Source organism: Actinia tenebrosa, unplaced genomic scaffold, assembly GCF_029948245.1.
Source record: "Actinia tenebrosa isolate PJP-AT-01 unplaced genomic scaffold, QUT_ActTen_1.0 PGA_scaffold7__59_contigs__length_16204524, whole genome shotgun sequence".
Classification (NCBI taxonomy): Eukaryota; Metazoa; Cnidaria; class Anthozoa; order Actiniaria; family Actiniidae; genus Actinia; species Actinia tenebrosa.
Genome location: NW_028292584.1, coordinates 3,100,571 through 3,116,622, shown reverse-complemented (window position 1 = coordinate 3,116,622; position 16,052 = coordinate 3,100,571). Strand labels below are relative to the sequence as shown.

Sequence of the window (16,052 nt, the reverse complement as noted above, 5' to 3'; positions counted from 1 at the left end):
ATTTTTTTAGAGCAAAAATCCATTGAAAAACTTTATGGAAATGCTGCTGTATCAATACGGCGAGCACGAAAGAAAATTTAGAATAAATATGTCCGGCTTGTCCTTAACAACCGCACCCATTGGCTTCCTATCAAATAGATCCTCTCGACTTTGGCGTAATGTTTTCCCATTTCAAGCAGTAACCTTTCAAGAATAAGATTGTTTGTTTAGGTGCGTAAACATATTTTCTCAAGCGTTAGCAAAGAACAAATAAACAATCTGCATGGTAATGACAAGTGGTCTGAAATCAGAAAACTAGCAGAAGTTTATAAAGAATTATTTCTAAATGCGGACTTCCTGTGGTCAAAAGAATGGTAACCAGTACCATAATGCAGTTCTGGCTTGAATCCAAGATGGTTGCTCGAACTGCAACAATCGAACAAGAAAACGGGTTTATTTATCGAGCTGATACTGCGCTTTAAAACCATCAAACTACTCAATTACTATCCAAAGACAATATCATAACTTGAAGTTTACCACAAACGTTATTAACGTGGCTTGTGCACCTTAAGAAATGGCAAATCTGTCGAGTTGGGTGTCAGAAAAACTACACGATGTTCTTGGTTTTTCTGACAGACACACGACTGAGTTCCTTATAAACTTAGCCAAGGATTCTAGCAGTTCAGGAGCTATGGTGCAGAAGATTTCACAGAGCCTCGGAGATGAGGAAAAGATGGTTGCATTTGCTCGAGAGCTGTGGGAGAAGGTACCACACAAGGAGCAACCCACTGTTCATCCTTACAGGGTGAAGGAGATGGCCTTGATTGAACAGCAAAAGAAATTTAGTAACTACAAAATGTTGTCCGATGATGAAGACGATGAGGAAGAGGTGCAGCAATCCAGGAAGAAAAAATCTAAATCGGAACGCAAGAGAAAACACTTGAGAAAGAAAGGAGAATCGAGCTCAAGTGAGGAAGAAGTCGTTAGAGATACGAAGAGTGCTCGTAGAGATGATGATTCAGAAGACGAATGGGAAAAAGAGGAAAAGGAAGTACAGAAAGATTTGGCCGAAAGGGATGCATTTGCGCAAAGGTTGAGGGAAAAAGATAAAGATAAACAAAGAAATATTATTGAACAATCTGACAGAAAGGTGAGTTAGGGAGAGGACACAGGGAGCTCAAGTTTGTTTTTTATTTATATTCCTTTCACGCTATTTTTGTCAAAAAATACTTCGATTGCATTGTTAAATTTGGCGTTAGCAAATAATGAGATTTATTTTAAAAATCATTTATCCATCCACATGCACCAAATTGAAATTTGGCAACCAGTTTGAATATAAATATTGTTCTGGAATGACAAGACTCTACACGTAACTTCTACATGTACTTGTGAAAAAGCTTTTGTGTTTCTTCATGAACATAAGGCTAGTCAGTCAAGTTATTCACATTGGCTGCCATATTTCAATTCAGTGTATGATTTAATGTAATATACTGACACAAAAATCGACCTTGGTGTCCTGTGAAGAGGGTTGTAAGCTTACCCAGGAGTTATATTGAATTGCCCAAGCTTGGTTAGTTCCATTGGCCTTATCAAAAATAACAAACCTGATGGATTCTGGTCTAGCTTGGGTACAAATATAATTTATTCACCATGCATTATACAGTGTATTTGTACCTATTCTAGACCAGATTGTACATGTAATGTACTGTTTGTCGAACTTGGAAAAGGTCAATTGAGCTATATTTGTTAGTTCTTGTTGTAATACATGTTTACAGTTCTTATTCATTAGTAGCCTAGGGACTAATAAATTCCATGAGCTGGTCTTGTGTATAGGTGATGTCGAGGTTGATCACACCAAGGGCTCATAATATCCTAAGGGGTTCTTTATATCCGAACATTACACAGTATTCTATGTGGTGAATAACAAATTACAGCCAGAAGCACCCTATATTGTTGTTATTATATTGCTGTCCTCTTTTAACTTTTTTTTCATTATCAAGGCTTTTGAAGAAGCAAAGAAAAGGTTACAGCTTGATGAAGAAGACAGAAAAAAGATGGTGAGTAGCATATATCTGAGTAGACTGCAGGGTTTTCAATATCAGCTTGAGTAAGCAGCACAACGTGATGAAGGAACAGCGAGTGAATTTTTCTCACGTTTTCCTTAAATTTTGAGGCAGAAAGTTCATATCAAACACCCAGCAAGATTTGACAGCTGCTGGCTTCTATTGAAAACCTTCTGTTGTTTATCTTAAGTTTGATTCTTTTGTCGTAGAGTATTTTGAAATATCAATTCCTTTTATTTTATGTTATTTTGCTAAAATTTTAGGTTCCAGAATTAAGACAAAAATCAAGAAGAGAATACATCAAGAAACGAGAAGTTGATCAACTAGAAATGCTCCAGGAAGACATCAAAGATGAAGAATATCTCTTTGAAGAAACTCAGCTAAGCAGACGAGAAAGGCAAGAAAGAGATTACAAAAAGAAAGTCTTATCATACGCATTAGAACACAAAAAAGCAGGGGAAATAGAAAAAGTACAACGTTATCGCATGCCTAAAGAAAAACAAGAACCTTCACAATATGATGAGATTATTGATGAAGAAAAGGGACCTAACTATGAACAGAAGAAATGGGAAGAGGATAAGCTGGGATATGCACAGATGAGGTTTGGTGCTAAGGACGCTAAGCAGAGAAATAAGGTTGGTATACTGTACCATAGTATGTATTACGGTCAGAGTGAATGAGGATCAAAGTAGCCCCACCCCTCCCCCAAGAGAAATAGGAGTGGAATATTCATTACAGCCATAGTGGACAAGAATCAAAGTATCCCCACCCCTCCCCCAAGAGAAATAGGAGTGGGGGTATTCATTACAACCATAGAACAAAAATCAAAGTATCCCCACCCCTCCCCCAAGAGAAATAGGAGTGGAATATTCATTACAGCCATAGTCGAACAAAAATCAAAGTATCCCCACCCCTCCCCCAAGAGAAATAGGAGTGTGATATTCATAACATGAGATAATTTAACTGATTTTTTAAAATCTCAGTCTACAGATTATGACTTCATTATAGAAGATGAGCAAATTGGGTTTGTGATGGCAGAGCAGATTCCAGGAACAAAAACACCAAAAGTAAGACATTTTCAGTGTTCTTCTTGATATTAAACAAAGGGCTAACAAACTAGTTTCTCCTGTTTTTGTATTATACTGAGTTCAATATTTTATATCCATAACTTATATCATATCCATCATATTTTGTGCTGTACATTGTAGACAAAGCTTTAACTAGTCCAAATGCTACTGGCATTCGCATTGTGTTGTTCCAAGAATTATCCATCCACCCCCATGGAGGAATTTTTTTAAGACACCCCCCTACCCCCAGGAAATTCCAATTTCCTTCCATACAAACTCTGTAATTTTCGTTCTTTCTCTGACCTGCCCACTCTTCGGAAATTCCAAATTCCTCTGTGGGGTGGGTTGGATAATTTGTGGAACTACACATTTCAATTTGAGCACAAACCTTATAGACCTGTCAAAACTTGCCATTCACTTGCAGGAAGGCACACAAGTGCAAATGTCGTTGTTTGGCTATTTTTGCTCTGGTTTGATAGGCCATCATTTTTCCTGTGGGATCAACTCAAATGCGCCATAAAAATGTGATGTTATATTATTAGAAACATAGCTTTTTCAAACTTAAAATCAGTAGATATTTGAGGCTCAAGGTTGTTTTTGCCAGCAATTCATTGCTTAGAGCTTGACTTCATTTCTTGATGCAGAGCAAATTAAGAAATGCAAGTTTTTTGAACTGACATGAGTACTCACCATAAAAAATGTATGTTTTCTTGAATTCACTTAGGAGCCACAAATTTCAGAAGCTGAGAGAAAGAGACAGTCAATTCAAGAGGTAAGTAAATTAATAAAAAGTGACTTTTAATTAGTAATTTTAAAGTCATAATTATATATATATTCAGGAAGTCTTGAAATAATAGCTGGTCAGTCGCTGGTCATGATAACCAGCCAAATTAGTTTTAGCTTTGACATGCATTGTTTCTGGCTAAATGTTACTGGTCATTTCAAAATGACCAGCAAGACATAGATTTGACCAGAAAAGTTCCAATTCTGGCTGGACATTGTCTGATGAACAGCCTTTATTTATTTGTTTACCAGTAACATTGAGCCAGAAATGAGGTATGACTAAGCTAACACTAACTTGGCCGGTCATCATGACCAGTGACTGATCGGCCATTATTTAAGCCCTGTTAATACGAGTATATGTTGATGTTGTTAGGTCCGAAGGAGCCTTCCTGTGTTTTCATACAGAGATGAGCTAATACAAGCCGTTGCTGATCATCAGGTATACCTATTACTGGTAATCAAAAACACTTTCTAGCAGTAATGAACATGTAACATTATGCTTTCATCATGACAACTACATTTCCTAGCAATGCCAGAAACTAAGAGAATCATTACCATTACTAGATGACATTAGCAGTGAGATTAGATGATTAATTAATAATGTTGATGTTGTTGATGATGTTAATGATGCTGTTGACAATGATGATGATGATAAAGATTTTGATGATGATGACGATGATAGTAATAAGGATGATGATGCTGTTAATGATGATGATGATGCTGTTGACAATAATGATAATGATGATGATGATTATGCTAATGATGCTGTTGACAATGATGATGATGATTATGCTAATGATGCTGTTGACAATGATGATGATGATTATGCTAATGATGCTGTTGACAATGATGATGATAATGATGATTATGCTAATGATGCTGTTGACAATGATGCTGTTGTTGATGATGATGATGATTATGCTAATGATGCTTTTGACAATGATAATGATGATGATAATTATGCTAATGATGCTGTTGACAATGATGCTGTTGATGATGATGATTATGATTATGCTAATGATGCTTTCGATAATGATGATGATGATAATTATGCTAATGATGCTGTTGAAAATGATGCTGTTGATGATGATGATGATGATTATGCTAATGATGCTTTTGACAATGATGCTGTTGATGATGATTATGCTAATGATGCTGTTGACAATGATGCTGTTGACAATGATGCTGTTGATAATGATGATAAAAACTATAATGACGCCATGTTTGCTTTATTTTTTAAATACAGGTTTTAATTATTGAAGGAGAAACAGGATCTGGTAAAACAACTCAAATACCTCAGTACCTACATGAAGCGGTATGTATACTGGAATATCTAAGGGGCTGTCTTTCTGACTACCAGAGTCCAAAAGACAAGAAACTATCAACCAACTACATCAGTCTACCTGTAGCAACATTAGAGCATTTTTTGTATGAGTGTGAAAATCTCACCGCATGAACACTGTTGTGACATGGTTAGGCATACGCCCGGGCAAATCACATTGCTTGAGAATTTACTCTTCATCCAGTCAAGTGCCAGAAACATTGCAGGAAAACGGCATGGATACTGTCAGACCAATATCAAGAAACTGGCCAATTACATTGCGGGAGAAATATATCCCCAGTCAAAATTCTAGAACGCATCACAGTCATGGCAAGGCACACATATGGCTCCGACTTTTTCACAGTCATACGAAAACTCCCTAAATTGAAATGTGCAATACAGGGGTGATGTCTGTTTTTTCAGACACTAAAAACACAATCACCTTTCAAACATTACAAGTTAAACAATCATTTATACTATACTCAGTAAAAGGAAAAACAGAAGAAAGCCTGGAGCAAGTTAATCTTTATTTACGTTTTTTCCTCATTAGCATAAAAAAATTTCAAGCTACAAGCTGTAAGCAGTAAGATTTACAAAGAAATGTATGGTCGTGTGGCAAGACTTGCCACACAACCAAACATTTCTTTGTAATTTATAGTGTTTTCAAAAAAATTTACTCCCAAAATATTGAACTTATTACTCTCCAATTTTCAGTAGTAGCTAAATAAGATATTCTCTTTCGATTTCTGGAGTTTGTTTGTTTGTAGCTTGAAATTTTTTTATGCTAATGAGGAAAAAACATAAATAAAGTTCGGCCTGTGTTTCAACAAGCCACATATTTTCAATATTTGGTCATTAGAAAATAGTCTGAAATTAATAAATTTAACAAATTTACCTGTTTTTCATGTGTCTGTCCACTAATTGACTATAAATGGCGTTTATCACATTGTTGAAGTAGTGTGTATCCATGAGGCATAATGTATTAAAATAGCTGGTTATTTTTCTTTGGAGTATTTTAGGGTTACACCAAAGATAAGAAGAGAATTGGTTGTACTCAGCCCAGACGTGTAGCAGCCATGAGCGTATCTGCAAGAGTATCAGAAGAAATGGGAACCAAGCTTGGTAATGAAGTTGGTTACAGCATACGATTTGAAGACTGTTGCTCTGAACGAACAATCCTCAAGGTAGAGTAATTACTGTTAAATAATGAATGATCCATCTTATGAATAGTAAAAAAAAGCAACAACTCGAATAAGAAATAAGTAAAAAATAAATATCTTTATTTAAGTGTCTAGTCGTTCTAGTGCTTTCGCACTAATTGGGAACACTTTTCGCTCACACGCACTATCACTACATTCAATATTCTATGCACACAACGCTCAACTCACATGTTGATTTTTACGGAGGGAGGAAACCAGAGAACCCGGAGAAAACCCTTGTAGCATAGGAGAGAACAACACATCAAACAAACTCAATTCACATGTGGCGAATGCAGGGCTTGAACCAGCAACCCAACCTGTTGGACTCATAGCGGTGAAAGACAACGCATTAGCTGCGAATGCCACCCATGCTACCCACTAAATGTCCAGTAATTCTGGTTCACTGTATGTAAGATTCGTCTGAATTTTTCTTTTTTGCAGTACATGACAGATGGTATGTTGTTGAGGGAGTTTCTTGGGGAGCCAGACTTGGCAAGTTACAGGTAAACTGCCTATTTTTGAATTTCTTCATGCCCTTAAACAAACTCTGGGCTGAACAAAATCAGGACATCAGTTGCAGATCAAGGAATTTTAGAAGGGGGTGACTATTACAAAGGTTTTACAAGGAATTTGAGGAATAGGGGTAGCTTACTAACGAACATTCTGAGAAATTTGAGCAACAGGGGAGTGGCAACACCTTGATCTGCCCCAGGGTATGGTTAACTTAATTACATATCAAACTGGAATTTAGCATGTCATGTTTGAGGCAGGAGGGAAGAAAACCAGAGAACCTGGAGGAAAGCCCTCAAATCAAAGGAGAGTCTAGGAATCCAACCTGAGACCCCAAAAGTGACAGCAAGTGAACTTATGCTTTGCTACCATTCTAGAATTTTCAGATCTTTACACATTCATTGCAGTCCAGGTTAACAGTAACATTAACGAAATACTAAAGAATATATACACTTGCAGTGTGATTATAATTGACGAAGCTCATGAGAGAACACTACATACTGATGTGCTATTTGGACTGGTTAAAGATATTGCACGCTTCAGACCAGACCTCAAGCTTATTATTTCTAGTGCAACATTAGATGCCGACAAGTTCTCATCTGTAAGTTTTGACATAAATACAGGACTCAAAATACATATGGTCAGTCACCTATCATGATGATAACTGGCCAGATTAGTTTTAGCTCAGTTTTTAAATTTTTGGCTCAATGGTCAAGAAGACAAGGCAAAGATTTAAACGGACAAGTTCCAATTCTGGCCAGACATTGTCTGATGACCAGTCGTTATTTTTCACCCTGTAAATAGACCTCCTTAGCTCAGGCATAATGTTTTCCCATTTTAGATCACTTGTCATTTCCTTGAGAATATGATTATCTGCTTGAGTTGTATCCATATTCATTTGTCCTCTCATGCGCAACTATTAACCAAGAAAATAATGATACTCTAGAGAATGACATGTCATGGTCTGAAATGGGAAAACATTACACCTGTGCAGAGAAGTTCTATACCATTTACAAGTTTTCATTAAAATACTTTCTGGCTGACAGCACAACCTGGTAGTCAGTATTTGACCACCATTTGGAACAATTTGCAACAAATAACGAGTTTCAAAGACTTTTATCAGTTGATTGAAATCAAGCAATTATTGTCTCTTTTTATGAAATGTCATTTTTTATTTCTTGTTTGATTTTTAGTTCTTTGATGACGCACCAATCTTTAGAATACCAGGTCGCCGGTTTCCAGTAGATATTTATTACACCAAGGTAAATTTTTGAAATAATGCACAATGTGTCATAATTACATTGGAAGGCCATTATCTTGAACCTCCTGAGGACCAGGGAAAGGTTTCAAATGATGGAGTTTAAAGATATTTAGGGAAAAAATTGCAATGATGCATGTTTACAGAGTGCTGCCTTAATTTTAATTAAAGTGGAAGTTTCAGGTTTTTAAGGTTTTAGATAACAGAACTATACTGTATTATTTTATTCTAAAGTGCAAATGAACCCTTTGACAATACATTCAGTACTGGTTCTGCATAAAGTAAATAGTTGATTGGTAAAATATTTCTTGATTTGAGTGATGCGTCTCTAAGTTATGAAGGTTTATACTTCCAACATGTTAATGATGATGACGTCAGGTATTTGAGTGTTTTTTGTTGTTACTAGTAATATTACATGCTGGCCATATTGAAAATACAAATTTGAAATATCTTTCATGTCAACCATGAGTAAAATAATGATGCTTTTTAAATACTGTTTCTATGAAGCAGTTCAATTTTGTATATTTAATTAAGCCTTAATAGATGTCACACTAATTAGCATATATTCATTCATAATATAGAGACACATCACTCAAATCAAGAAATATTTTACCATTCAACTATTTACTTCATGTAGAATCAGTACTGAAAGTATAATCAAAGGGTTCATTTGCACTTTAATGTTGAAGCGAGTCATTTACATTTTCAGGAAAAATAAAATCTTTTATTAAGTTTTTTTCTTCTAGAAATCGTTTATTATCTTCCTGATAGAGGAAGGAAAGAAAGAGGGAAGGAGAGAGAGAAGAAAGAAAGGAGAAATGGGAGAGGGTAGCTATGGAACAATACAGAAGCGAGAAAGCATATTTTGAACTGGTTATTGCTTCTACCAACAGAATGATTCTGCTCTCTTTCTAGGCCCCAGAAGCAGACTATCTTGACGCAGCAGTAGTAACGGTATTACAGATACATGTCACTCAACCAGATGGCGATGTCTTGGTCTTTTTATCTGGTCAAGAAGGAATTGAAACAGCTCAAGAGTTGCTACAGGAAAGAACCAGAAAACTTGGCTCGAAAATCAAAGAACTGATTATACTTCCTATCTATTCAACTCTGCCGTCAGACCTTCAGGCCAAGATCTTTGAACCCACCCCTCCAGGAGCTAGAAAGGTATTGTGAGTTTTCAGGAATGCCATGCCTGAATGATCTTGTAACTGTGATACTGCTGTGTGCAAGTATTTTAATGGAATAAACAATGATTTTGCTTGCTGTGATTGGTGCATTGAATGCCACCCATTTTGCACTATGACAATGCTTTATGTGGCACCCTTTCACATGAAGGAAATCTACTCTATTATCCTCCCAATCAATCAATCAGTCAATAAGTCAGTTCTTCAATCAATCAGTCAGTCAATCAGTCAGTCAATCAGCCAGCTCTTCAATCAGTCAGTCCTTCAATCAGTCAATCAGTCATAATCAGTCAGTCCTTCAATCAATCAGTAGGTCCTTCAATCAGTCAGTCCTTCAATCAATCTGTCAGTCCTTCAATCAATCAGTCGGTCCTTCAATCAGTCAGTCCTTCAATCAATCTGTCAGTCCTTCAATCAATCAGTCAGTCCTTCAATCAGTCAGTCAGTCATAATCAGTCAGTCCTTCAATCAATCTGTCAGTCATTCAATCAGTCAGTCAATCAATCAATCAGTCAGTCCTTCAATCAATCAGTCGGTCCTTCAATCAGTCAGTCCTTCAATCAATCTGTCAGTCCTTCAATCAATCAGTCAGTCCTTCAATCAGTCAGTCAGTCCTTCAATCAGTCAGTCAGTCATAATCAGTCAGTCCTTCAATCAATCTGTCAGTCATTCAATCTGTCAGTCATTCAATCTGTCAGTCATTCAATCAGTCAGTCAATCAATCAATCAGTCAGTCAATTATACAATTATTAATCATTCAATCACATATTTATTTCCCAGTATGATATGTTATACAATGGGTCCAAACCTAAAAGCTAGTTTCACTTGATTTCAGGTTGTCCTAGCCACCAACATTGCTGAGACATCTCTTACGATAGATGGTATTATTTATGTCATCGATCCTGGTTTCTGTAAACAGAAGAGTTACAATCCAAGGACAGGAATGGAATCTCTTGTTGTTACACCTGTTTCTAAAGTAAGAACATTCTTCCTTTCTCAGAATTTCTTGCTCTAATTTTCTAGCAATTCATAATACATGATTATCTCATTTAGGTGTGCTTGGTAATTTATATGAGATGTAAAAATTGTGGTTCGTCAAGCTACTTTTTCTTGTAAAAATGTCCCACTTGGAGCTTGGATTCTTTTTCAAAAGAAAATTAGCTTAATGAAACATAATTTACATCTGTAATGTGGATAATTCTTTTTCAAAAGAAAATTAGCGTAATGAAACATAATTATTGACATCTGTAATGATTACAACTTGAACAACTACATGTATTAAGGTGCGGACACATGATGCAACATCACCTGTGATAATACATGAAAAGGCTGTTTTTGGGTGTCACACGGATGTGCAATGCTGCATGCCATGTCTTATCATACTTTGTGTCTGCACCTTTAGACTTTATTGCTGAAAAGAAATATCTATTCATACCTGAGGTTTACTTCTGTTTTCTTTCTTTCTGTATTGTAGGCCTCTGCCAACCAGCGTGCAGGCCGTGCAGGCCGTGTTGCTGCTGGTAAATGCTTCCGACTTTACACTGCCTGGGCATACAAGAATGAACTGGAAGATAATACCATCCCTGAGATCCAGAGGACAAACCTTGGAAACGTTGTACTGTTGTTGAAGAGTCTGGGTATCAATGACTTGATCCATTTTGATTTCATGGACCCCCCTCCAGCTGAAACACTGATTCTTGCACTAGAGCAGTTGTACGCTCTGGGAGCACTTAACCACCATGGAGAACTTACCAAGGTAGGACAACTGACTTCTCTATTAATCATTCAGGTCCGAGAATAATGGCTGCTCAATGACCAGATATGATGACCAGCAAGATTGGACTGATCAACATATAATGACCAGTCAGTGTGACCAGTTAAGAGGAACCGCCTAAGAGGCATTTAGTCAGACATTGGCCAGCTGAGACCAGCTGTTATTTTCAGGTCCTGATCATTCTAATATTTATTCTATTGACTACGGATGTACAAACCCTCCTAGTTAAATAAACTGCACTTCTATTCCCACAAACAATTTTACTTTTGTACCATTCACCCTTAGAACCATCCAACTGTCATATAGCTGGTTACTGGACAAATGCCGCTATTGAAAACCCTACAATAATTACTGGAAGTCTTTCTACCTTGCAACTTACATAATTTTATAATCCTGGTCACTTTACCACACTGTTCCTACTGTGTATCTTACAGGGGTGTATCTAGGGCTTCTTTTTACCACTCTCTACCATGTACCATTGACAGTTTAATTTTTTTCACATACTGTAAGGGTTTTCTGGAGAGAGGAGGGAAAGCATGTCAATTGATTGTTGACGCCTATGACTTTTCCTTTCATACTATTTATCTTTTTGGCAATATTTACATGATATCATAATCATTTAGCTTGGCAGGAAGATGGCAGAATTTCCTGTGGATCCAATGATGTCAAAGACACTGATTGCCTCTGAAAAGTAGGTATTTTATAGAAGCTTTGCACCATCACGTGATGGCAGCCATGACTGGATGCACAATTACGAGAGTTTTTTCCCCCTGGGAAAATTAAAATTTCATGTAAACGAGATTAGTCCAGATTCAATGGTTCCTGCCTCCTGTCATGGCTGCCATCACGTGATGGTGCAAAGCCTCTATTCTACTACCAGAATAAACTTTAAGGCTTTCAATAAGTCATAGTGGTTTACTAACATACTAATTAGGGGATAGCTGCGAAACGTAAATGCATCAACACTTCAATACATTTTTATTTGTTTGACAGATACAAGTGTGTTGACCAGATAATAACCATCATAGCCATGTTATCTGTCAATAACGCCATCTTCTATCGGCCAAAGGACAAGATTGTCCATGCAGATAATGCTAGAATGAATTTCTTCCGACCTGGTGGTGATCATTTAACCCTCTTAAATGTGTACGACCAATGGGCCGAGACAGATTACTCTACTCAGTGGTGTTTTGAGAACTTTATTCAGCATCGCTCGATGAAGAGAGCTAGAGACGTCAGGGAGCAGCTTGAGGGGCTCGTTGAGAGGGTGGAAATAGAGTTAACTTCTAACCCTCATGAAGCTCTATCCATAAGAAAGGTATCATATTATCATAATAATATTAATATTATAGTAGTGGTACTTTAATAACTCTACAAAGTGGCTCTGTATCAACCGAATGCCGTTGGGAACGAGGTAATTTAGCGGAGGGAGGAAAACCAGAAAAGAAACAAAGATGCAACTCTATAGCCCACTTCCGAAATGTGTAGTTCCAGAAATCATCCATACCCACCCCACAGAGGAATTTGGAATTTCCAAAGAGTAGAGGGGTCAGAGAAAGAACAAGAATTACAGAGTTTGTATGGAAGAAAACTGGAATTTCCTGGGGGTAGGGGGGTGTCTTAAAAAATTCCTCCATTTGGGGGTATGGATAATTTTTGGAACTACACAATATGCTTCACTTGTCATGCATAAAGGTTTTAATGCGAGGCTTGGTGCATAATGCTCAGTGGTTCTTGAAAGGAGAAAAGATTAAATTGAATTTTGCATGTAGCATCATACTAAAACCTTTATGTGTGACAAGTGAAGCATATCTTGGAAGTGGGCTATCGACTCTGTTATACTAAATAATTATATCTGTAAAAAACTGTGTAAGAAATTGCACAAATTAGTAAGTTCAGTAAACCTAGAAAACTTTATACTAATTTGTGCAATTAGTTTACTTTTTACTGATATATGGTATGCACTCTACAAATTCCCCAGTTCTACTCTAGTATTTTACAATGTAGCAGGGATGTAGACTGCATAAATTCTATATACATGTTTTAAATTTTGAGAGCAAATTATCCCGTGTTTCTGGATAAAAGGAATGAAAATTCCAATAACTATGGCGGAAAAAAATCATTTCAGTTTAATGTGATTTCGATTTGATTCTACAGGCCATAACAGCAGGATATTTCTACCACACAGCTCGGCTTGGTAGAGGTGGTCAATATAGAACAGTGAAACATCAACAGGTTAGTTGACATATGGGTGTATAGTACTATTCAAGAATGCTATATAGACCTTGTTCGTGGTGTGACAACCTTTTCCTAATTCATCGTTACAAACCTCTATGTTTAATCGAATAGCGACCACTTCCAGGATAAATTGAATACTTGGCTTATTTTAAGTTATTTCTCAAGAACCAACATTCTTTTAATCAGTGACCAACATGCAGTGACGTGTTTTAACAATAAAATGCTTTGATACACTGGTCCTCAGTAAAGCATGCATAAACACACCCTAATATACCATAACAGGTCACTCTTAGATGGACTCACAGTGATCATAGCACGATAACTATCATTCTGAAGAGTTGTAGTTTGTGTGGCGTCCTCTATACTTTATTTTAGGTCATCCAAAGGTCCAATATTTTTATTGTCACTTTGTAGCAGCAGTAATGGCTGGACTCTGTCTTGTTTGTTTTTTAGACGGTTATGATCCACCCTAACAGTAGTCTGTTTCAAGAGCAACCACGATGGCTCATCTATCATGAACTTGTATTCACCACTAAGGAATACATGCGACAGGTTAGTTATATCTGTTATGACGAAGTGTATTCCTGTACCTACAGGCCCATTGCCAGGACTTTACAAAGGGGGTTTTGTATTTTTATATGGAAAAAAAACTGTCATAGCTTATCACCACCGCAAGTACAGCAGTGGTACAGCTCAACAGGGTCGAACTGAAAGCATGTGAAGGCGCCTCTGGCAGCCGCTATACAGTCCATGTGTGACCCTGGAGCACAGCTCTAACCAGTTTGAATTAGTTAGGGTTGATTTGAGAGGAGGGAGGAACAAACCAGAGGAAGCCAAGCACTAATTGATCAACCATGGTTTAGAGTTCATACTTGTACAGAGTGGAGCATTGGAGCAGTGAAGTACTGTGGGTCCTCAGGTCAAATTCCCTAGAGTAGCTTTTGCCATTTCTTTGATACTAAAAGGAATGACGTGATCTGAAATGGGCAAACATTGCACCTAGATAAATTAGGCCTATTAACAATTATTTTTTCCTAAGCTTTTGGGTCATCAATCCATCATCTGGGGATGTACTAAATTATTCTTTTTTTACGTTTTTTTTTTGTGTGTGTACACTTTCTAATTTTTCTTTTCATTTTTAGGTCATTGAGATTGAAAATTCATGGCTTTTAGAAGTGGCACCTCACTATTACAAAACCAAAGAAGTAGAAGATGGTTCATCCCATAAAATACCAAAAAAAGCTGGGGCCACAAGCCAGCAACTGCGCTCCACATAATGACATTCAACTATGCATAGGGTAGTCTTTTATATCTAAAATGTAAATATCCGATCATTGTAATAAAATTATCCAAAATCCTTTTTGATTTATATGCTCGTAATTTTTTGTCTCTCTCCTCTGCAATGCATTTTTGTACCTAGTGAGAGGACACTTGTTTATACACTTATGTCCATACCCTTTACCACACAGTAGTTAAACTATTAAGTGACACCATGAAATATCCCATGAGGCGTATTCTGTATGCACTTGTATGTATAAATACATGAGGCTTCAGTTGTGTGAGAATACAAGAAAATACACTTGACAAGTGGGATATTCCATGTTGTACTGATCAGTATTTTCAATGGCGTGTGATAACAAACATTCCCCATCAATCTCTGGTAGTGGTGTACAGGAATATTGTCAGAGGGATTCAATTTAAATTCATTAGTCATGTCCTAAGGTAGCATATATTATACTAGAGTGCAAACAATAGAGTACAAGCACTATAAGTGTGCAACATAAATACCACTAAATACTGCTAAATTATGCTAATCCTATTGTTTTCTATTGTTTAATTAGCACTATTTACTACTAAATAGTGCAAAGTGTTGCACACTTTTAGTGTTTGTACTCTATGACCATGAAACTTTAGTGATACTAAATAGTGCAATTTTATGCAAATTCTATTGTTCTCTATTTAATTAGCACTATTTTGTACTATCGGTAATTAGTGTTTCATGGATTAATTGTTTGCACTCTGTAATAAATATTTTTGTGCATATAATAATGAAGCATAAATTTAAATATGACAACAATAATTGGAAAGCATCCAAGCAAATTCACTTCATGGGTGAGTGGTTAGGTTTAGAGTTGGGATAGGCATTATAGTATTATTTGGTGCCAAGGGTGCAGGGTTCAAAGTTGCCTGCCATTGAGTTTTTTTTCTAAGTGAGGAAAACCAAAACCCTTTTTAAAAAATCCCAGTCACCCCATGTGAGGGGCACTGCTTAACAGCGAAACACCGGAACGAAACATCGGAACGAAACACCGGAACGAAACAGAGACAAATTCGTGATATTACAAATATCATGCAATAAAAAAATAAAAGAAAACAAAATACACGATAGTACAATGATATAAAAACGATAAAACTTAGCTTTATGCCCGTGCTTTATGATCTGTGATCCGTATCGATCGTTTATTACCTTTTATAAACAATGTCGTTTCGCTGTCTATCAATGCAATTCTTTCTTGAATTTGAAGGATTCCAATGGATCTTTTAATAAAACAAGCATTAGTCTTAACTGCTTCTGTCTCTAGTATCTACACCAAAAAAATTGTGAAAAAAAGCTAAGTTTATTTAAACAAAAGCACAGGAAGCCTCAAAGGAACCCAACAATTTCGGGGCCTA

The 16,052-nt window shown here is 36.7% G+C and overlaps 1 protein-coding gene across 1 annotated transcript; it reads left to right on the top strand.

Annotated features, from left to right (window-relative positions):
* Positions 1-394: 394 nt before the first annotated feature.
* On the top strand, positions 395-14,739 carry LOC116294575 (pre-mRNA-splicing factor ATP-dependent RNA helicase DHX16). The gene is made up of 19 exons (XM_031702202.2): positions 395-1,129; positions 1,980-2,036; positions 2,306-2,677; positions 3,026-3,109; positions 3,834-3,881; positions 4,266-4,331; positions 5,139-5,207; positions 6,233-6,397; positions 6,854-6,915; positions 7,382-7,523; positions 8,116-8,184; positions 9,096-9,347; positions 10,203-10,343; positions 10,842-11,123; positions 11,765-11,832; positions 12,135-12,459; positions 13,299-13,376; positions 13,833-13,931; positions 14,522-14,739. Exons 1-19 carry the CDS (start codon positions 554-556, stop codon positions 14,654-14,656), a joined length of 3,090 nt encoding a protein of 1,029 aa, XP_031558062.2. The 5' UTR covers positions 395-553; the 3' UTR covers positions 14,657-14,739.
* Positions 14,740-16,052: the final 1,313 nt, after the last annotated feature.